Here is a 22,066-nt window from a genome sequence, read left to right on the forward strand (position 1 = left end):
TCTCTACGGGCTCGCCTCTCTCACACCCACGCCCCCGCAGCCCCTGCAGGCTAACCCGGTGACTCAGGAACACGCACTGCTGCCCTCCCCGTCCCGCAGGACAAACACGCGCGGAGGCAGGAATGTTTTCCCGAGTGGGCCCCGCCCCGCGTCCTGGTCCCGCCCCAGCCGCCTCGTTGCCCCGCCCCTGCAGCGTTTGCCCCGCCCCTCCACGACGCCCCATTGGCCAGCCCCAGCCTCTCCATTGGTTGGCTCATTGATCGCGGCCCCGCCCCCGGCCCCGCCCCGCCCTCCTGTGGAGCGGCTCCCGCCCCCGAGGCTCCCTATTGGCCCGTATGGGCCGGCCCCTCCGGGCGCCCCGCCCCTGTCCCGGCGATGGCCCGGCCGCGGACGCGCGGGGAGACAGGAGAGGGCGGCGAGCCGGGCGCGGGGACATGCGCGGCCGCCTGTGGCTGAGCCTGGTGTGGCTGCTGCTGGCGCGGGCGTCCGGCGCCGCGGGGACCCCAAACAGCCCGCGGAGACCGCGCAGCTACCCACACCTGGAGGGCGACGTGCGCTGGAGGCGCCTCTTCTCCTCCACCCACTTCTTCCTGCGAGTGGACCCCAGCGGCCGCGTGCAGGGCACCCGCTGGCGTCACGGAGCTGACAGTGAGTCCGGGGAGGGGGGTCCAAGGCAGACAGGCCGGCAGTACCAACAAGGGCAACATGAGAGTAAGGATGAGCCGGGCCCTCCTGCGCGCGTGGGAGCGTCCCAGAGGCTCCTCTGGCTGTGTGTGTGCTGTTGGCCAAGTCGCTTCCCGTCGGGGACCTCAGTATTCTCAACTGTGAAATGGGCCCAGCCCACACGGTGGGAGGGTTGGACAGTTAAAGTAAAGGTCACCGAGGAAGCTCCTGGCTCTGGGCCTGGCTCCGCAGCACAGAAAGGTCTTTGCAGAATAGTTGAGGCTGGGGTCACTGGGGCCATCTACAGACGGGCAACTCTGCTCCTGGAAGGGCCCCCGGGGGGCCCAGTTACATCATGAAGTGGAGGCAGAGCTGGGGTCTGGATTCTGGACTTCCCACACTGCACATCCAAACTCAGGATCTGCCTGAGTTAGGGACCCCTCTATTTCTTCCTAGACATCCTTTTGGTAGATGAGGAAACTGAGGCACAGAGAGGGAAAATGAGCAGCCCTGGGACACACTGCTGGGGTGGGGGCAGGGGTGTTGCTGGGGCTCCTTAATGCCCATAACCTTGCCAAGATGTCCTGCCCAGCAAACAGTAGGCACTCAGTGTTTGTGGAATGTATGAGGCAAGAGGGGAGATGGGGCAAAAGAGAGGCTAGAGCCTGGGACGGCTGGAGACAGTCAGTGACCCCCGGTCCTGTCTCAGTCTCCGGAGAGCTCTGAGGCCCAGGTCAGGGAACGGGGTGGGGTGTGGGGGGCGGTGGCTAATCACTGGCCACTGCCTGAATCACCACCATTAGGGCAGATAATCACCCCCTGCCCCTCCAGCTGCTTTCATCGGGCTCCCAGGGCTCTCATTAGGTTCACCGGACAAGGGCGATGACAGGGGGACTGGCTGGGCCAGTTGCTCAGCGGTGGGCACAGGCAGGCAGGGTGGCCTCAAGATGGGTGTGGGGCCTGGATCTGCCAGGTGACTTGGGACAGTCGCTGTTTCTGTCTGAGCTGCACCTTCCCCATCTGGACAGCAGTGGCAGTGACATGGTTGATGGCTCCACAGGGTGGGGGTGGGGGGGTCCTTGGAGCTCTTCTCTCCTTCATTAATTCTGTGGTTCCTAATTGGGCACCTATTGTATGCTGCCTTGGGCACAGGGGACGTAGCAGTGACCAGGACAGCCACCTTCATGGGGCTCCCACAGCAGAGTAAAGCAGTAAAACAAATGAACAGCTAATGTGGTAATTTCACAGGAGGCCACAAAGGGTGCAAAGAAAATGAAAACAGAGTGACGTCCAGGAGATGACTGGGTGGCAGCTTTATCTGAGAGGTCTGGGGCCTCTCCATGGAGATGGGCTTGGGTTGGCTTTCATATAGGGCGAAGGAGCTGGCATGGTGACACTCAGGACCACACAGGCCCTGCAGGAGCACCCCAAAGATGTGGGGGTGACCGAGGGGGCAGGAAGGACACTTGAGCCAGCGTGAAGGCTCACCCTGGTCCTGCCAAGTGGGAGGAAGTCAGCAGGGCAAGGACCACTTTCCTTTCTGACAGAGGAAATAGGAGGAACAAAGGCCCCATGCAACAGAGTGAGCTCCCCATCACCTCGGGCATCCAAGTCCAGACTGAAGACCAGAGGGCAAGGCCTTGACTCCAGATTAGGCCCCAGTATATGGGGGGGGGGGGGTGTTGAGGCTGTGGACGGCTGCTCATCCCACAGTTCTACTTCACTGAGCAGCTCAGAGTGGGACAGGGTCACCCAGGGTCACCCATCTGCAAGTCAGGCCCAAAGCTGGCTCTGCCACTTCCCAGGCTCAGTTTCCCTCTCTAGGAAGGAGACACAGCAGGCACCTCCCACCTGGGGTTGATACGTGGGCTCGGTGGGGTACAGCGCTCCGGCAGCATCCGTGCTGTGCTCACGGAGTTGAGCACGGTATGCTGTAGACACCCCGTGTCCCGCCTCCAGGCCTTCGCCTGGACCATGCCTCCCATCTGGAGGCCGACTGGGGGGTCTACGCCCATCACACCCGTCACTTGTTCTGACATCACGGCTTGCCCAGGCCATCCCCTGCCTCCTCTGGCTTGGTTTTCTCACCCTTGACCTAACTCAGTGCCCTCCTGCCCCGCCGACTTCCTCCCGCTTGGCAGGGCTGATCCTGTCTTGAGCCTTCACATTGGCTCGAGTGTCCTTCCTGCCCCTTGGTCACCCCCACATCTTTGGGGTGCTCCTGCAGGGCCTGTGTGGTCTCGTGTGTCACCATGCCCATCACAGGGCCAAGCACACAGTAGGTGCTTGGTGAATGTCACCTGAATGAATGAATGAATGAACGAACGAGAGTGCACAGGTGGGTAGATGGCGGACCATGGGCCCTGACTGACCCCTGCCCCCAGGCATCATTGAGATCCGCTCCATCCGTGTGGGCGTCGTGGCCCTCAAGGCTGTGCACACCGGCTTCTACGTGGCCATGAACCGAGGGGGCCATCTCTACGGGTCGGTGAGTGCACAGTGTATGTGGTGGTCGGGGCGGGTGGGTGTCCAGTGGGGGGACCAGTGTCTGGGGGACAGGCGGGGTGTCCGGTGGGGGACAGGGCGTCCAGGGCGGGGCGGGGTGTCTGGTGGGCGGGCAGGTATCCGGTGGCCTGCCTCACACACCCGACCCCCCGAAGCGGGTCTACACCACCCACTGCAGGTTCCAGGAGCGCATCGAGGAGAACGGCTATAACACCTACGCCTCGCTCCGCTGGCGTCACCGCGGTCGGCCCATGTTCCTGGCGCTGGATGGGCAGGGGTCCCCGAGGCGCGGTGGCCGGACACAGCGGCACCACCTGTCCACCCACTTCCTGCCCGTCCTGGTCTCCTGAGGTTCCCAGGGGCCACGAGGAGCAGCTGGACAGAGATCCCACAAGATGCCCGAGCTGCACGGCCAGCGGCTGGGGAAGCCCAGGCCCTGGCAAAGCACGTCTGGTCACTCCTCTGTTCCACAAGCAATAACGGTGTGTCCGCGGCGTGCCGGGCTGGGGACACTGCGGGACCCCCACAGATGCGGCCTGACTCCCAGGGGCCTCCTGTCTGAGTCTGCGGGGAGGTGGACGCTCAGCTGAGCACAGGCTGCAGGTGTCCGTTCACAGGCTGGGAGGGCACGGAGGCCCCACTCACCACCCGGGACGGAGACTGAAGGATGTGGCCGTGTGCTCACCGGAAGGTCTGGGAAGGGCACTCCGGGCCGGACCCGGCCCAGGCAGAGGCTCTGAGGTGGGAACCCACCGGTGTCCGAGGCAGGGAGGAGGTCTGAGGGCCAAGAGAGAGAAGGCAACGTGGATGTGCCTGGGTCACAGGTCCCCATTCTGGTCCTGGGACCTGCAGATGTGTCACCTACGTGGCAGAGGGGACCTTTCAAGGCCCCCTTTCGGGGGGGGGGGGCAGTGTCCTCACGAGGTCCTCTCGAGAGGGAGGCAGAGAGACAGGCAGACCCGGAGCTGCTAGCCGTGAGGATGAGGAGGGGCCGTGGGTGGGCCAAGGGGGCTTCATGCCAGTGTCCTTCAGGAGCTCGGGGTCCCGGGGAGGCTGTGCCTGCTGCCCGCCGGGCACCCCTGAGCCCTCCCTGCCCAGCCCAGCACCAACGGAAGGAAAGGGGCCAGAGCTCAGAGCCCAGGTCCAAACCCAGCTCTGCAGCCGGCAGAGCGAGGCGGGATATTCTGTTGCGGGAAGGGGACAGTCCCTGGGGTGGGGGTGTGTGCAGCCCGGACGCTCACTGGAGTCAAGGCCCCTGGTCCCCGCCCCCCCCCCCCCCCCCCCACGCCACACAAACACACACGCAGTCAGGTTCCCAGCGGGCAGGGGGCGGGGTGGCGCTGCCGACAGGCCCCACCTCAGCTCACCTTCTGCAACACTGTGAAGCTGCCGCCCGCCCCGGGTCCCGGGGTCCTCGGGGTCCGCGGCCACGGAGCCCGCCAAGGCCGGAGAAGCTCAGCCCGCCCCTGGCGCCGACGCGGAAGGAAGACCCCGAACTACCTGCTTCTCTAAGTAGGTGTATTTTTAAATAGCTTTCAAGATACACGTATTTTTTCCTTTAAAAAATGTCTGTCGGAGCAGTTTTGTTCTTGTTTTGCTGGTCATCCTGTGGTCCCGAGCTCCCGGCGCCTGGGTTGGGGGCTGGCGACCCGTCCAGGCGTCGCGGAGACCACGGCCTAGCGGCTCCACCCGCTCTCTCCACAGATCATGCAGGCCGCACGTGAGCTAAACGTCCATTTATTTCAAAGCAGTAATAATTTAAAATTATAAAAACCTTTCCGCCGTCGAATGTGTAGGGGTGAGGTTAGAGACAAACGGGTGGGGGGGTCGACGCGTGCCCAGGCTCCTGCGCGACACACTCCGCGGGGAGGGCTGAGCCTGCTCCGGCCCGGGGGGGGGGGGGGCTGCGGTCCTCGAGGCTCGGCCGGCGGTGGCGGTGGCGGTGGCGGGCGCGGGGGTGGTGCGGGGGCGGAGGCAGGCGGGGGTACCTCCAGGCTCCAGCCCCGCCGCGCCGCCCCCTGCCCCGCCCTGCCCCGCCGGGCCTGGCAAGGCCCAGGTCCTGTGCCCTCTCTGGAGGCCGGCCGGCGCGCTCACGAGTTGCCCGCTGGGTTTTCGTTGCTCGGCGAGCTCGAGGACGACGAGGACGACGAGGACGAGAAGCTCACGCCGCTCAGGCCCGGGGGGTTGGTGGCCGTGTTCTGTCCGGTGAGGCTCTTCCGGCACACGGGGCAGCTGTCGTGCTGTGTGGGGACAGCGGGGGTGGGGGGGTGGGGCGGGGGGTGGTGAGGGGCCGAGCCTGCGGCGGGGGCGGGGGCCAGGGTTCGGCCCGGGGGCGGGCAGGGGCCGGCTCACCTGCTGCAGCCAGGGAACGATGCAGCCGTCGTGGAAGAGGTGACTGCAGGGCAGCTGCCGCACGCGCTCTCCCAGCCCGTAGTCGTCCTTGCACACGGGACACTCCAGCCCGGAGCCTGCGGGGCAGGGAGCCTGTGATGGCGGAGACCAGGGAACCCCCCACCCAGGTGTCCCCAGGAGGGGGCGAGCCACTTACCTACGTGTTCCTCGGTGACAGGGACGGTGGGGAGGGCCTGGATCTTCTCTTTGTCTGCTGGGGGGGGGCCCGTGTTTTCAAACTGATTGAGGAGCTGAAAGACAAGAGGCCAGAGTGCCGGGAGCTCGGCAGGCAGGCGCGGCCCCTCGCCCCGCGGGGCTCTGAAATGCAAGGCCGGGTTACCTGCAAAAGCACCAAGGCTGTGTTTTTCTGGGGCCCCGGACCCCCCCTCCGCCGAGGCTGAGCCCCCTTGCCCCCCACGCCTGTCCACTCTTCTGCTCATCCTGTCGGGGTCACCCTGCAGCCAGGGAGGCCCCTCCCAGCGCCGAGGGTCCCACCCTAAGTCCTCTCACCCGCTAGAACCAAAGGGCTGGGCCTGGCTGTGGCCACGTTCACCACCAGTTCACCAGCGAAAGGCCGCAAAGTTGGCAGCGTTCCTACCGCACAAGGGCCACCAAGGTCATGGTGAACACCCCATCCCCAGGGACAGCTCAGGAGAACGTGCAGGTCCACACGGGGCCCGCCAGACTCAGGATGGGAGTTCTGGGGAGCAGGGCGTCCACACCGGGGGCATCCTAGTCCCCAGAAGATGGCGACACCCTGGTGCCCGCCTCGGGGAGGCCACCCTGTACCTGCGTGATGATGGCATCCAGGCCGTTGGCCCCCCAGGCGTAGTCCATCGGGTTTGAGTGCAGGACACCCCTGGGCAGAGAGGTCTGGGGTTCAAGTGGCAGAGGGGCTGGGCAGGGCGCAAGGGGACCCGCCCACCTACTCACCAGGGGCCCAGGCCCAGGCTGGGGATGCTGGCAGGAGTGATGATGCCATTGACCAGCTGCTGGATGATCCTGGAACAGAGCGGGGCCCGGCCTGTGGTCAGCGCCCTTCAAGGCTGGGCACCCCCAGGGGAGGCAGCAGAGGACACACGTGTCCGGCTTTGAAGTTCACGGTGTTTTAAAGGTTGCGTTTTCAACCAATAAGATTTGCAAGCAATCAAACACAAGACAGACCGAGAAAAGTTGTCTCCCTTGCAGATTTTCGGGCCAGCTTTCCCAGAGGCCTGGACGGTGCCCGTCAACGCATGACCACATCTGCTCCCTATTTTACAACCTGGGGGGTGGGGATCCCCAGCCCTGCTGTTTGCAGACGCTCCGCAACGTCCGGCTGGGGTCACAGTGAAGCCCGTGTCCGAGCTTGGGGGGGAGGGGCTGCTACAGGGCAGCTCACGAACACGAGACACCTGGGGGGTCAGGGCAGCCCAGGCTGTGTCCTGGGCCGGAACGGAACAGAGCAGAGCGCGTCGGGGCTCCCCGTGACACAGGCGCTTCTGTGCACAGCCTGGTTCCATCTACGAAGATGCTGGAGGACCCTATGTTCTCTGGGAACGGGGCCCTCAGAAAAACGTTTCCTTTTCACCCCAAGTCCTCTGAACGAGCCTCAGGTTACAGAGAAGCCGTTCCTGGTGCCGACGCCGACACGGAGGGAGCTCGGGGCTTTGCGGTGGAGCGGGGGGGGGGGGGGGGGGGCCCAAAACCCACCCCACTTGCCTGCCGCCCTGGGAGACAAGGACCCGATGTGAATCGGCCGTGTCTGAACAGATGGGGATGAGGGAGTCAGGGGACAGACACCCCTCCAGAAGGATGGAAGGCACTGAGTGGACGAGAGGCCCCCCGGGCCACACGGTAGGGGCCCCCCGTCCGCAGCTCTTCAGCACGGTGGGCTCTGCCTGGGTGCACAGGGGAAGCGCCCCGCCCACAGGTCAGCCCCAGAGCTAGCATCCGCCCCTCTGTAACCACAGAACCTTCTGGAGGGGCAGACGGTCAGGCTGGCTAAGTCAGGGTGGGGCAGGCTGCGAGACTCTCGGGAGCGTCCCACCCGCCGGCTGCCCCCAAGCGCCCTCACCCTTCCAGCGTGGGGACGCCTTCGTGCCGGCCGGTGGCCCGTCGTGCAGTGAGGCGGGCGCGAGGCTGCCGGGCGCCATACCGGTGCCGGGAGTGCTGCTCTCTCTCCCGACGGCTCTCAGGGTCCCTGCCCTCGTCGGCCTGCACCCCAGGGGGGAAGGTGGGGATCTCGAAGCTGTCGTCAAAGATGCCGAAAGCAAACTGCCCGTAGCCCTGTGGCAGTGTGAACAGGTGCTGGTCCGCGTTCTGTGAGGGGGAGGGCGATGTGACCACGGGGCGGGGGGAGGGCAGGGCCCTGAGGACCTTCTGTGGGGAGGAGGGCCATGGGACCGTGGGGGGGCGGGGCGGGAGCCCCGAGCGGCCACCTGGGTCCCACCTGACCCAGCCCCTTGCCTGGACCCCACGTCTCCTCCGTGTGCCACGGGGCCCCGTCCCAGGCTTGGGGCCCTGAGGGTTGAGGGTGCAGCAGGGGAGCCTTGGCGTGTGTGGGAGAAACGAGGAAGCACAGGTCCCGGTGGTCGAGGGTCAGGTGGGGGGACCGGTCCACACGGGGAGGGGAGGGCAATCTGGGGCCTGACTCACCTCAAACGGTGGCCTGCTCTGGTCCGCGGGGGCTGTGGAGGGGGCGGAACCATTCTCTGTACTCCTGGGAGGACGGGGTGTCCTGAGTCAGGAGAGAGGGAGGCCCTCTCCACCTCTCACCCCTGCCCGCCGCGGCCTGTCCAGCCTCTGCCCGCCCACAGCCCCGCCCACCCCAAGGGGCCTGGGCGCTGCCAGCGTGCACCTGGGCTGGGTTACCTGGTCTCTTCGGGAAGCTCCTCAATAAAACCAGACTCGCATCTGGGGCAGGTGTAATCCTGCGGAGGAGAGGGCGGGTGAGTGCGATCTCGGGGGTCCCGGCCCCCGTGCCGTGTCAGCCGTGCCTGCGGGGTCACCGGACACCCCCACCTCAGGCCACACCGAGCGGCTCCAGGCACATCGGTGAAACTGCTCAGGCCCAGAGTCCGATTTGGCACAGACCTGCCGGGTCTCTGAGATGTCTGAGAGGCGGGCGCCCTTCATCCGAGGCCACCGCCTCCGTGTGGTAATGACCGCAGCCACCTCGACCTGCCCCTCGTGCGGGCGAGGCCTGGGCCCCCAGGCGAGCTGCTGCCGCGCCAAAGGCCATCAGCCCACGCTCCTCAGGGTGACGAAACTTTCCGAGCTTCAAGGCCTCCACTCAGCCACACCAGCTGTTGAAGGCTCTGAAGAAGCCTGTACCAAACAGGCCACAGCTGATGCGGGTCCACCTAGCAGTTCCCGACTTGTGCAGACGTGAGACGTGAGAACGTTCCGTGAGAGACTCCCCTTTTGCATATAAAGACACCTGCCCCGAGCTCCTGAGAAGGTTGCAGGAGGGACTGTGGGGTCACAGGACTATCGAGGCCTCAGTAGCTCAGCTCCCAGGAAGGTGGCCACTGAGGGCGGGAAGCGCCACCTGAGCAAAGGGACCAGCCCGCGGGTGTCCCATGGCGGCATCTCTGGAACATTCCAGCAATCCTAGCGCAGGGCCTGTGACCCCGGGCTGCAGTGTGACCCCACCCCCATTGGCCGTGCCCCCTCCAAGCCCAGCCACTCCCCCCCCCAGCCAGGCCCACCAGTCAGATGGGGGACGTGTAATGTCCCAAGTGGAGGACGGGCCCCAGGGGCCGCAAGGCATGGAAACACCAAAACCAAACAAGTGGGTTGGGGGTTCGCACCGAGTGTCCAAAAGCCACCCAAACGGGAAGACACAGACGTGAGCGCAAGCTGTGCTTCTACCTAAGGTGACGTTTTGGAAGCACTGTCCCCGCGTGCCGAGTGGGAGACACAGAGGGGATGCAGACTGTCAAGGAGGGGGCCGCCAATGGCCCCACGTGAGCCACAGGCACAGGTGGCTCAGCAGGCACGGGCCTCCCCGTGGACACCCAGCGGGAGTACCAGGCACCTGCACCAGGGCAGTGGGTGCCACCACAGCACGCGCCATGTCCCCCCCCCCCCCCCCCCGCCACCAAAAGCAAAGGGGGGGTGGGGTCAAGGAACACTGAGCCGATTGGGGAGGACAGGAAGGAACTGCACCCGCCACAGGAGCTGGGATCCGGAATACAGAGCTCTAACGCTTCAACGCCAAAAACACAAACAACCCGGCTAAAAACTGACCAAAGAATTAAAACAGTTCTCCAAAGACACACAAAGGGCGACAAACCAGCAGAGAGCCGCTCGACACCGTCAGGCAACGAGCAAACGCAAACCGAAACCCGTGAGACACCACCTCCCGGCCGGCCGCCGGGACCGCGCCACTCGGCCGACTACGGCTAAGCGTCAGCGGAAGTGGAGGAACCAGAACCCCGGCTGGCGGTGGGGACGAGAAGCGGGGCGGTCTGTCTGGAAGACAGGCCCGCGGTCAGTTCCTCGTCAGGTCGACCCCAGGGTCACCACACGACCCCGCGACCCCGCTGCCGGGTCCACACCCGAGAGACACGAACACTCACGCCCACGCAACCCCCCCCCCGCACGCCCACAAATGACCACGTCCCCCGCGCACGCGCACAGATGACCGTGTCCACCGCGCAGGCGCACATCCCTCGGCCGCGAGCAGGGGCGAAGCGCCCACACCCGCTGCCCCGCGGACGAACCCTGAACGCACGACACTCAGGGAGGAAACCTGACACGAGAGGCCACACGAGGTGTGAGTCCGCGTGTGTGAAACGTCCGGAACAGGCCCATCCACGGACGGAAGGGGGCTCGTGGGGGCCGGGGGAGGGGAGGGCGAGTGAGGGTGAATGCTAACGAGGACAGGGCTTCCTTTTAGGGTGAGGGAATGTTCTGGAACTAGACAGCCGTGGTGGGTGCGGGGCTCTGGGCGTATGGAAAACACTGACATGCACACCGTGAACAGGTGAGTTGTATCTCAACAGAGCCATCAGAAGGCGCAGCGAGGACAGTGACCCCTGCCCTCCCAAGTGGGGACACGGGGGCAACGGGCAGCTCGGCTCCACCGCGAACGACCAACCCTCGGACCGTTGGCTGCGGTGGAAGACGGCCGCGGGAAGCTCTGTGGACGGGCCAGGGCTCTCACTGCCTGGTGCAGCCCCAAGGGGAGAGAGGGCCACGGACACGGGCCAGTGTGGCTGCAGGGGGCTGCGACGGCCTCGGTTAGGACGCTGGCAATCAAGCCCTTAGCGTGGCCATGTCACAGATGACAGCGGGCGTCTGCTCAGGGCTCCCCTTGGCTCGGGGCCGGCGGCAAGGTCCAGGCTCTCTCTGGGCCCCGGCGGAGCCCACCGCCACCACACCTGCCCTACGGGGGAGACGTAAATCAGAAGCGCGCCCGCCCTCTCCAGCCAGGATGGGGGTGGGGGGGCCTGGGTGAGAAGCTGTCCCTCCCCCTCCTCTCCTCTGAGCACGCCGCCCGCCCCCAGTCTCCATGCTACCCTGGGCAAGCCTGGAAGAGCCAGGGCAGGACCGGTGAGCCAGGCGGCCTCAGCCTCAACCTCAGTCTGACCCGCTGGAAACAGGCAACCTCTTCTGCTACCAAGGCCGGGCGCCATCTCTGAGCGTCACCTGGGAGCCCCGTCCCACGCGGCGCACAAGAACCTCATCCAACTACCTGCTCTGCACTCTCCTCCCCTGCGGTCGGCTCAGAACAAGCTGGCCCGCCGCTCCCGCTTCCCTGCCCCATCCAGGCCACCGCCACCTGCCCTCTCTTCTCAGGGCCTGCACACCATCCCCTCTGCCGGAGCATTCTCCCCCAGATAGCTACCTGGCTTGCCCCCTCTTGGAAGTCGGGTCTCTGCTCAAACGTCACATCCTGGCCGCAAGCCTCGGTCTCCCCACCTGTAAACGGAGGATGGCCTCAACCCTAGGGCTCTGAAATCCAGCCGCCACTGAGGACCACAGGGCTACGGCTCGACAGCTGGCTGCGGTCAGGGCCCTGCCTCCACACTCTCCATCCCCGTGCGAGCCCCACGCTAAGTCCAGATCGGCCTGAGCCACGGGCCACCCGACACCTGGCATTTCAGGAGGGGGCTACAGCTTCTGCTGGTGTGCAGCAGGGAAGGGAGCAGATCTGGGGGTGCCCCGGTGCTCTCCTCCTCCACGGGCACACCCCACCGGTTCCTGTTGAGTCAGACTAGCCAGCAATGGCCATCTGCATCCAAGCGCGGAGACGCCGGGATGGATGTCTGCCACCCACAGGGCAGAGCCCAGGTCCAGGTGGTGCCCAGGTGGGGGTCAGCCGGCGCTCGCTGGCCCTCACTTGTGAGCGCCTGTCTCTGATGGTTCCTCACCGTGAATCAGTTACCTCTCCCCCCAGGAGGAGGAGAGGGGATGAAGGGGACCACCCCAGCATCATCAGCAACGGCGGTGGCCAGAACACCAACGACAGGACAGACAGACGCTAAATTCACTGGGCACTCGCTCTCTGTGCTCGGTCTCTATGCCGTGCCTAAGAGGTGCAATTCAGCCCCTCCTCGGTGACGAGGAGGACCCGGGGGCTCAGACCAGGGAGTGGCCTGCCCAGGTCTCCCAGGGTCAGCCAGGGCAGCCCTCGGTTCACTCAGGCACTCCTTCACACCGCGGCCAGGCGAGCATGATTAAATCAGGGAAACTCGGGCGGGAGGTGGAGAGGTGGCCGGCCGGCCCCACGGGATCGCCTGCTGTACAGTGACCTCGGCCTCCGCGGGCCCCGGCCCCTCAAGGCCCCTCCAGGGGAGGCAGAACCCCAGTGTAGCGCTGCGTCGAAGGAACATGGACTCAGCCCCAGACACAGACGTGGTGGGACACCCAGGCCCCTGCTGCCGGTGCTCCCGGCCCGTGCCCCACCAGCCCACGGCCCGCGGGAATGCCCTGGCTGCTCTACATAGCCCTCCTCAGCTGCCACTGGGCAGACAGGTGCCCAGGGCCCACGGAAGGCCCACCCTGCTGCCACCACACCCCACATCGACCCCACCTGTCCCCCAAGCGGCCGTGAGCATCACGCACACCGCTGCATGCCAGGGTGCAGAGCCACGCCGGGATCCGGCCGCGTGTGAGGCCCCCTGGGAGCCAGTGATGCTTACACACGGAGCCCAGCAGATGTTACAAGCTTCCTTGGTCTTGCCAGGGTGCTTCTGACACCGCTGCTAGGGACCGGGACCCCGTGTGACACGACACGTGTGCCCACTGTGCTGGGAGCCCCGCCTCACTTCAGCCTCCCCACAGTGACACGTGACTCAGAGGCCTGGGGTGCCCTAGGATGTGGCTCCGCCCAGCATCCAGCCACCTTTTGGGGGCTCGGCTCACTTCCTGCCCCGCTGACTTCAGACCCTGAGCAAATGCCAGCCCCCTCTGGAGCACCCGCCGTGTGGAGGTGCAGGGTGGGGTCTGTGTCCCCCCGAGGGGCAGCCCACACATCGGAGCACCCGCATTTCTGCAGCGGTGAACAGACGGCTGGTCACAGGGCAGGACCCAGCACGACGCACAGCATCCAGCACGTGGGCACACAGAGCTGTCAGGTGGCCAGAGGGACCCGCCTGAGGCCACAGGGTGCCTGGGGAGGCAGGCCCGGCCCCGGGTGCCCCGTGGGAAGGACTCCACTTATTCTGCTAAGCATCAGGAGCCAGGACTCCTCGAGGCCCCTCGAGGGGCAAGGACAGAGGACGTGTCGACTGAGGCATAAAGAGAGCGAGGGCAGACACCCACCGCCGCTGGGCGCTGACCACAGGCTGGCTTCCTCCCCCCAGCGCCCTCCAGGTCCAGGTCCCGCCCAGTCACACACTCAGGCCGTCCCTGAGAAGGAAAGCAGTCGCCAGCAACGAGAAGGCGGCCTGAAGAGGGCCATCGGAGGCACCGCCTGCGGCGAGGCGCTCGGGGCCGTGGCACAGGGGCGGATACAACCCCGGACTGCCACCCGCTCAGCCCCCCTGGTGGGAACCTGCACCTCCCGGCGGGCCCCAGGGTGCCAAGCACAGCAGGTGGCGGCCCGTGGACGCTGCGTTTCCACAGCCCTGCAGTCGCGCCACACGACCCCGCACGTCCACCTCATCCCAAGAGCTGCCGTTTCCTGGGCAGGTTCGAGTCTGGGCTTGTGTGCCAGCCTCGGAGGCCCTCAAGCCAGCCGGCCTGTCTGGTTCCTGCTCCCACATGCCCTGCTCCGGCTAGGCTGCCAGCCATTCCCCGTCCTGGGAGCCAGGCACTGGGCTCCCCCCTACGTGTGTGCTCCCACCGAGCGGGCACGGGTTATCTCGTCAAGCCCATCTTGCAGGCGAAGAAACGGAGGTCCAGGGAGGTCGAGCACCTCACCCAGAGCCACACGGGCGATAAGAGGCACAGCTGGGTGTGGCCTCAGCCCGACCCTGCCGAGAAGCACCTGAGAGCGGGCACTATCTCAGTGCCTAAGGAGGTACCACGACGGTGACAAAAATCAAAAGTAAGAACTGCACAAAACCCAGCCCCAACGCCCTAGAGCAGGCCAAAGTCAGGGCTACCTCCCGTGAACAGAACGTGCTGCGTGCTGGCTGGGACCTGCCACCGCTACCAGGTTGAGGGCCAACCCTCCCCATCCCGAAACAGCAGGTGCGCCCCTTACTGGTAAACAGTCACCCTGTCTACCGGGCCTCATGGAACCCTTCAAACCCACAAACAGGCACCGGAGTCCCTTACTGCCATTTGCTAATTTCACGGAATTTGCCAGCATTCCTAACTAAATATTTGCCAATCGCTTATTCAACACTGGCTCCCTGACCAGCCTATAAACTCTGAGGGCAGAGGTCAACGATACCTTGTCACCACCGGATTCTTGTGCTGAGGCAGGTCCTCCCCAGCCCGGTGGCAGCTGCAAGAGATCAGGGTGCTCCGGGTCCAAGGCCACATGGCCAGGAAGCGGGCACACCTGGCCAGGCCCCAGGCCCTGTGCTGGCCCCAGGAAGAGAGGCCCAGAACAGCTGGCTATGCAGACCGCCCAGCCCCAGGTCCCCCTCGGCTCCGGGCAGGCTGCTCTGGGGAAAGCCTGGGTCCCAGGGCCGGTCCTGGGCTCACACCAGCCGCAAGGGGCTGCGTGCAACTAACTCAGGCCGGTGAGCTGTCAGGCCACCAGCCGCCTCCTGCCGCGGTCCCGGTCGAGAACGGAGCTGGGGCTGCAGAAAGCCGGAAAAGGCAGAAGCAGGACTTCCGGGAGGCTAGGGTGAGGCAAGTGTCGGCTGCCCCAGCGGGTGCTCACAGCTGAGGTTTCGTTTTATTTCTCCCTCCTCCCTTGCTTCTGGAAGCCGCACCTCCCTACCTTTTCTCGCCTTCTGGGCCCAGGCATTGCTCTCTGCTCCCAACCTGACTTGAGCCCACTTCCTTCCTCTGTGGCTGGGATGATGCCCATAGACTCCTTCCCCCGGCCCCCCCCCCCTCCCAGGGGTCCCCACTGCTGGCAAAGGCAGAACCGAGTCTGGCTTTGAGACGAGAACAGCCTCCACCCACCACCCACCACCCAGGCGACTGTGGGGAGCATGCGGGCCAGAGATAAAGTACTAGGAGCACCTAGAAAGTGCTCAATAAATCCTCACCACCTGCAGGGCCTCCACCATCCCACACCTCCCTCTTCCTGCTCCGTGGGAGCTGGCCCAGGGGCAACTGTCAGGATGTCAGGGCCACAGCTGGCCTGCGCTTCCCCTGGCTTCATTTTTCCCACCTGTAAAATAGGAAAGGGTCGAACTAGACCGCCGCTTTCCCTGTGGGCCTGGAGCAGGGGAACACGGGCCCCATCCTAGACCTGCTAACTAGGAACCTCCGGGGCGAGGAGCCTGAGACACTGTACGTTGAACAAGCAGTCCCCTGCCGCACCACACGGTTTGGGAAACGCTGGCCTAAAGGAGAAGGCAACACCTGGCCACAGGCGGGCCTAAACCCGCCCCCCAACCCCCACTCCGGGGAAGCACAAAAGCGCAGGCTCAGGTCACAAAAGCCTGCCCGGGGCTGTCAGGCCCGGGCCAGGTACACAGCCGTCCCGTCTCGACATCGGGAAGGCAGGCGGGAGCGCTCGGCGGGGCGGCCCGCAGCCAGGCGCCCGCAGCGCCGACCACGCGCCCCGGGAACGGCCCCCGGAGACATCTCCCGGGGTCCGATTCCCCCACCTCCCTCCTCCGGGGCGGGGCGCCGAGCGCAGGTCACGCGGCCTCTGCGGGCCTCAGTTTCCCCGTCGGGGACCGAGCGGCCTCCGCGCCGCGCATCTGGGATCATCGGTCCCGCTGCTTCCCCGGGGGTGGGCCCCGCCTCCGGGCCCCCCGCAGAGCCCCGGGCCAACGCCGCCCGGGCCTCAGTTTCCCCGGCGGGGCCAGCTCGCTTCAGGCCAAGGGAGAGAGAGCCCCCGCCCGCCGCCCCGGCCCGCGCCTCACCGGCAGGCGCGGCACGATCTCGACCGAGCAGCAGTGGCAGAAGTACCGTCCGGGCTGCGGCGACGCCTCGGCCATGGCCACTGCCGCCTCCTCCGCGCCGCCCGCCCCCCGCGCGGCGCCCGCCGCCCGCCGCCGGCCGTTTGCTGCTCCCTTGCCGGCCGACGCGCCCGCGCACGCTCACGCAAGGCACGCAAGGCACGCACGGCGTGGGGTGGAGGAGCGCGCGAGAGCGAGGCGGGCGGCGCGCGCGGCAGGCGCCTGCCCGGGCGACGGTGGTCGCGGAGGGACAAACTCAGTGCGGGCGCCTCTCTCACAGGGCTCCGAGTAAGGGGACGGAGCCGGGCCTGGAAGCCCGAAGACGGGGCTGGGAGGGGCGGGGCCGAGTCACCTTGGCAACCTGGAGCAGGGAGCGGGGGTGTGGCTGGGGGCGAGGCCCGGCTCCGAGGAGGCCGAGGGGAGCGGCCTGCGCGGGGTGGGGTCGAGCCCCTCCTCTTCTCCGAAAGGGGCTAGGCTTCCACTTCCCTCGTCGGGTCTTCTATCCCAAGTGCCACCTTTCTGTCCCCCCGCCGTCCTCACTGGTTCTGGGCACCGGGCGCACTGTCACCTCCGGGCCTTTGCACTTGCTGTGCCCCCGCCGGGTGCACCCCAGACACCTGCGTGGCTTGCTTTCTCATTTTCTCAAGCCTTTGCCCTTCTCAATGGCACTTATTCCCGCCTGATGAACCATAGAGTCGGCACCACAGTGGAAGGGGTGTTTATGTCTTGTTCCCAGCTGGACTCCTAATAGCGCCTGGTAACAGGTATTCCATGAACACTCGTTGAATAAATGCAGGGAGACCCGTTCCTGGGTCGAAGGAGGACTGCCCTCTGTGCCTCAGTGTGACCCACGGGATAAGACAGTGCAAGGCCTGCGGGGTGTGGCCTTGTTTTTGAGAGCAAAGAGAACCTAACCACTCCCCTCTCCAAAAAATTAATCAGCAAAAACTGCACTATCACCTGGCACAGGCCCGGAACTTTTCTGAGGTTAGTTCCAGCCCAGTCATGAACTTATTTCTCTCATCTACTCAACAGAACGTTCATGGGTCACCTGCCACATGCCACACTTTGTGATGGGTGGTACAAGGACACAACACGGAACACAACGCAACAGGCAATGAAAGTGGCTCGGTGGCTCGGGGAGACAGAGCTGGATGCAGGCACCCCAGCCCCGTGAGGCTGAGCCAGAGGATGGGTCCCTAAGTAGTACTGGCTCTGCCTGGGGAGACAGACAGGGTTTCCTAGGGGAGGGGGCATTTGAGCCAGGGCTTTGAGGAATGAATAGGAGTAGGTTGGAGTTGGGCTTCCCGCAAAAGGGGGCACAGGAACCAGAGTGTCAAGGCATTAAAAATTGGAGCCTGTGTACAAAGGATCTTGAATGTCAGGGTAGGGACAGGGACTTCTCTGACAGTCAGTCTTGTCCCCCTCAAGGTTCAGGGGTGATTCCAAGCCATTCCTGGTCTGGCCACTAGAGAGTATGCGGGTCCCATCACTGGGAATCCAGGAAACCCCAGATCCAGGGAGGGCAGTTCATTTCAGGCCACTCAAGCCCAGCCCCTAGCTCATTTCATACCACCAACATTCATTCATTCATTCATTCATTCATTCATTCATTCATTCATTCATCCTGTAGAAGTTTATGAGGTATTGAGCAAGAGGCCTTACAACCATCAGGCCTGTGTTCAAATCCCACCAAGTCATGCTGGCTGTGTGACCCTGGGTAGGTCACTTAACTCCTCTGTGCAAATGGCAGAACCCACCTCCCGGGTTTTGGGATTGGATGAGGCTGGGAGCACACATGGGCACACACGGCACTTCCTTGGTCCTTGCTGGCCCCTTGGGTGGGCCAAGCTGCATCCCACCTCGCGACCCCTGTCTGGTCATGCCCTCTGCTGGGCACGCCCTTCCCACTGTCCCTTCTGTTTCCTTGCTTCTGTTTCCAATCCCTTCCTGAGGGAGCCCCATCCCATACTGCACCCCGCTGCCTGGCACCCTCTTTCCTTCTCCTACAGCTATCCCCAAATCCAGGAGTTATCAATGGCGTCTCCCAATACGTGAGGCCAGTACTCAGCATCTAGTAGATGCCCCATAGATTCTTGAATAAACGAATAATTAGTGAGTGCCTGCTGCGTGCCAGGCCCAGGCAGGGTTTGTGTACTGTAAAACTAAGAGCTAAGTACGTGCTGGGCCTGAAGTTTAATCTTCATGCAAGCACCATGATGTGAGGAAAATCAAGACCCCCATTTTACAGTTGGGGAGACTGAGGGCTCAAACATGGTCATGCGGCAGGGCCAGGACTCAGGCACAGGCCATTGGGTCTCTGTGCCCTCTGCATGGGCTCTTGCCTGCTGGCTACCCTGGGACTGTGGCACTGGAATGCAAGCACTCAGGCCGTGTCTGCAAATGACCCGGTGTCTCTGCAGTTCTGGGGCCCTCAGGTACCCACTTCCGGCCCCGTGGCTACCTTGCTGCTGTTGCTGCTGCTGGGACAGACCTGGGAGGGCGCTCTGATTGCCAGGCACAGTGAAACACAACTTGAGGGTTGCCCAGCACTTCCCGAGAAAGGCTCTGAAAGTGGATTGAGGAGGTAGGTGGCACCTGGGCCCTACACATACCCCCCAGGACAGGGCCATGCCTCCCTCCTCAGACTTCCCACAACACGGTTGTGCTTCCCCCTAGACACTGCAAGACAAGGACCAGCAGCCCCTCCAAGACTCAGTCTTTCATCTGTAAAGTGGGTCTGCCTCCCACCTCCCAGGGAGGCTGCCTCTGCAAGTGGCGGCTGTGATTATAGTCTCCCAGCTCTCTCTAGTTGCTAGACCTTTCACGTGCCTTCCCCTCTGCCGGGAGCACCCTTTCCTTCCGCCGCGCTGAGCCGGGGGCCTCAGGGGCAGAGGGGAAGTTGCCCTGACACTGTGCACCCTTGAGTCTCCGCCTTGGGCGGGTGACTTCTGCTCTTGCTAGGGTTCCTCGCCTGTCACCCAGGGACACAGTAGCTTTGTCCTCTGTGTGGGGAGATTTCAGGAGGTGGAGCCTGTACAAGGGCAGGGGGCCCCCCCTCTCGTAATCCTCTCCCAGGTTCACTCTGTTCCTTTTCTTGTGGCTTTGTAGTGTGTTTTGATCTTGATTTGGGGCAAGTGACCATGTTTGAACTTCTTTTCTTTCTCATTTATTTTTCCAGATGAGAGTTAGAACGGTCTTGGTTCGTTCTCAGGAGGGACCAAGCCATGGAGATTCTGATTGGAGCCACATTCAACCACCAGAGAGCTGGTGGCATTAAGTGGCCTGTCCTGGGCCAGGGGGCAGGTGTGCCCTCATGTATTCACCTGCTTAGTTCAAATCAAGCCTCAGGGAGGAGCCTTCGGGGACTTCGGGGTTGGAGAAAGCGAGTTCCCGTGTTGCAGGCAAGAGACTGAGGCACCAAGCAGGTAGGGCCACTGGCCCACCAGCCAGGATTCCTACAGGTGTGAATGTGCCACCGTCTGAGTACGCAGTTTTTGTCTTTTAAAAATTTTTATTTGTGTATTTTGAGTTATGTCTTTTCTCCCCCATTTTAAAATTTTTATTTGAGAGAGAAAGAGAGAGAGAGAGAGAGAGAGAGAGAGAGAGAGAGAGACAATGAACCCCAAGCAGGCTCCACACTCAGCCTGACTCTGGGCTCCATCTCATGACCCTGGGATCACCACCTGAGCAGAAATCAACAGTCAGACACTCAACCGACTGAGCCACCCAGGCATCCCTTCCCTTTTTATTCATGTTTGTTGGCTTGTACTTTTTATTTCTATTTTTCATTTTATTCATACACACCCAGGTGTATCTCCAAAAGCAAGCTACTCGCTTACCTGAACCGAAGGCACATTTACCAAAGACACAGAGCCGGGGCTAATCCGCAGCCTCATCCAAGCGGGCTGCTCATCTCCATGGTTTCGTCTCGTTCCGCATCCTGTGGTTGTCAGTTCTCCCACATGGGACATTTTTGGCCGTGACCTTACACACGGCATAGGCTTGGATCAGGCCAAGCGAGTTCTGGTGCTTTCTCTTCCCGTTCACAGGCCCAACCCCAGGACACTGGACACGTGAGCAAACAGACGACGGGCCAAGGTGGATGACAGGACAAGGAACGTGCCCAGGTCGCCCCTGTGCCGGGTGGTGAGGACGTGCCCTGGGGGCGAGAATGCTGCAGGATAGAGGACGCGCCCTGGGGGCGAGGACGCAGAGGCCACCGGCCGGACAGCGGCGAGCGCTGCGACCCCCGGACACATCTGATTTTGGCCGCTGAGACCCGCCTCAGACCCCTGACCCCCAGCACCGCGAGGCGTCGGGTTTGTGCGGCTAGAATCGCGGTCATCTGTTAGAGCAGCAAACGGGAACCGAATCCATCAAGCTCTCACGGGTCACGTGCGCACACGCTCGGCCGCGCGGTCTTCCAGTCCCCGCCCTGGCAGGTTGTCTCTCCTACCATTGGCCAGATCTGGGTCACATGGTCACGCCTAAACCAATGGCTAGCAAGAGGAGGGTGGGCCCTACCTTTGGTTACAAATCACACTGCCCGCTCCCCGCCCAAGATCTGGTCACTTTGCGGGGACGGGGATGCGGTGGGGGCGCTTGGGGGTGGCGTGGAAGAGTTGCAGCGGGGATTGCATGGATTGAGCAGGAAGGGCCTGGAACCCAGGCTGAGAAGCCTGGACTTCGTCCAGGGGCCATGGGGAGCCACGGTGGCGTTTGAGAGGGGAGGGCACATCCGATGAAGGCGTCATGAAGCCCAGCTCTGACCAGAGTTCTCCCGTAGCATCCACCATGCCCGAGTCTTCAGGTGCTGCCTTGGTTATCAACATCACATACCCTATCGGAGAACCCACAAGGCCTTGAAGGTTTCAGGTCCTAGTGCAAGGGCTGTGGACATTAAGTGAGTGTGGAGTCCATCACAAGCCTTCTTCCGGCTTGACGAAGGTGGGAGCTGGCGGGGGGAGGGGAGGGGGGGGAGGGGAGGGGGCGGGGGGAAGGGGAGGGGGGCGGGGGAAGGGGGGAGGGGAGGGGGGAGGGGAGGGGGGAGGGGAGGGGGGCGGGGGCGACCCTGACCGTTCTGGACCAAGCTAAGACCCGTATCCTGGAGGCAAAGGTCTGCACTTTAGGGTGTGTGTGATTCCTATGGCCCCTGCAGACCCACTGCTCTGGGTCCTAAAGGCTCCCCTTGAATAAAATGTAAATGGGCTTATTGAAAGCTGGTTTTGTCCACTACGAGCGACAGAAACTCAGCTTAAATGGACTTCGTCTTATTGGGGTGGAGGAGTTCAGGTGCGGCTGGATCCAGGACTCCAATAGCGGCACAGGGAATTTCTGCTGCCCCCTCTTGGCTCAGCATCCCACTGGATTGGCCTCTCCCTGGCCATTGGTAGGAGCCACCTGCAGCTCTAGGCTCCCACCCATCTAGCTCAGGCAGGAAGTTGGTGTCTCTGGATCCCAGAAAAAAAATCTCAGAGCTTACTCCTCCCGGCTTGCTGAATGTCAGATGATTCTAATTGTTTGAGCCTGGGTTGGTGTCCATTCCTGGGGTCATTTGGACTGGAAGCACAGGAGGTGATTTCTCAAAGGAAAATCCAGTGCTGGAACCAGAACGGGATGCCAGCCACAACCTGGGGGCTGGCCCCCAATGTCCGATCCAGAATGGGGAGGGACCTGCCCCACAGTTCAGCACATGGGGCCTGGGATCTTGCTGCTCTGGTACTGTCCCGACACTGTGGGGCTTTGTGACTGCCGGAAAGTCACTTTCCTTCCTCCAGCTTCAAATACCCCCTCTGTAAAACGGATGCCTGCCTCACAGCATTGTGGTGAGTGGCAGGGAAGACTCGTCACGCGTCTTCCCTGGACACACAGCTCTCTGCTGGTTAATAAGAACCTGGGCACACATGTCGTGCCCCTACTGTGCACCAGGCACTGTCCCTGGCCCTTCCTAGAATCTGCAGGACTGGGATCTGTGCCCATTTTACAGGTGAGAAAATGGGCACAGAGAGAAAATGGCCACACACATGGCCTAGCCA

The 22,066-nt window shown here is 63.6% G+C and overlaps 2 protein-coding genes and 1 long non-coding RNA gene across 7 annotated transcripts; 1 reads left to right on the top strand and 2 right to left on the bottom strand.

Moving 5' to 3' along the window:
- Positions 1-418: 418 nt before the first annotated feature.
- On the top strand, positions 419-4,408 carry FGF22 (fibroblast growth factor 22). Its single transcript, XM_007075729.3, has 3 exons — positions 419-648; positions 3,048-3,151; positions 3,324-4,408. The coding sequence occupies exons 1-3, from the start codon at positions 435-437 to the stop codon at positions 3,516-3,518; spliced, it is 513 nt and encodes a 170-aa protein (XP_007075791.2). The 5' UTR covers positions 419-434; the 3' UTR covers positions 3,519-4,408.
- A 768-nt stretch (positions 4,409-5,176) lies between these two features.
- On the bottom strand, positions 5,177-16,150 carry RNF126 (ring finger protein 126). Of its 5 annotated transcripts, none has more exons than XM_042977478.1 (9): positions 15,993-16,150; positions 8,413-8,471; positions 8,197-8,278; positions 7,616-7,827; positions 6,493-6,561; positions 6,349-6,418; positions 5,717-5,810; positions 5,521-5,636; positions 5,177-5,408 (listed from the first exon to the last, which is right to left on the bottom strand). In XM_042977478.1, exons 1-9 carry the CDS (start codon positions 16,065-16,067, stop codon positions 5,259-5,261), a joined length of 927 nt encoding a protein of 308 aa, XP_042833412.1. In that variant the 5' UTR covers positions 16,068-16,150; the 3' UTR covers positions 5,177-5,258. The 5 variants fall into 5 exon arrangements, with proteins under 5 accessions (XP_042833412.1, XP_042833410.1, XP_042833413.1 ...); XM_042977476.1 differs by having other exon boundaries at positions 7,616-7,860; XM_042977479.1 differs by having other exon boundaries at positions 8,197-8,260; positions 15,993-16,149.
- LOC122236493 lies at positions 10,856-14,474 on the bottom strand. Its single transcript, XR_006214556.1, has 3 exons — positions 14,393-14,474; positions 11,396-11,469; positions 10,856-10,933 (listed from the first exon to the last, which is right to left on the bottom strand). It is a non-coding gene; the product is annotated as an uncharacterized LOC122236493 (long non-coding RNA).
- Positions 16,151-22,066: the final 5,916 nt, after the last annotated feature.

This window comes from Panthera tigris, chromosome A2 (assembly GCF_018350195.1).
Source record: "Panthera tigris isolate Pti1 chromosome A2, P.tigris_Pti1_mat1.1, whole genome shotgun sequence".
In the NCBI taxonomy this organism is placed as follows: Eukaryota; Metazoa; Chordata; class Mammalia; order Carnivora; family Felidae; genus Panthera; species Panthera tigris.

Excerpts from the sequence above, each read along its gene's own strand:
- FGF22 (XM_007075729.3), top strand. The coding sequence starts at position 435 with ATGCGCGGCCGCCTGTGGCTGAGCCTGGTGTGGCTGCTGCTGGCGCGG. Across the intron at positions 649-3,047 it reads CTGGCGTCACGGAGCTGACA|GCATCATTGAGATCCGCTCC; the intron begins GTGAGTCCGGGG and ends CCCTGCCCCCAG. Across the intron at positions 3,152-3,323 it reads GGGGCCATCTCTACGGGTCG|CGGGTCTACACCACCCACTG; the intron begins GTGAGTGCACAG and ends GACCCCCCGAAG.
- RNF126 (XM_042977476.1), bottom strand. The coding sequence starts at position 16,067 with ATGGCCGAGGCGTCGCCGCAGCCCGGACGGTACTTCTGCCACTGCTGC. Across the intron at positions 8,279-8,412 it reads GAGCTTCCCGAAGAGACCAG|GACACCCCGTCCTCCCAGGA; the intron begins GTAACCCAGCCC and ends CTCCTGACTCAG. Across the intron at positions 5,811-6,348 it reads TGGATGCCATCATCACGCAG|CTCCTCAATCAGTTTGAAAA; the intron begins GTACAGGGTGGC and ends CTTGTCTTTCAG.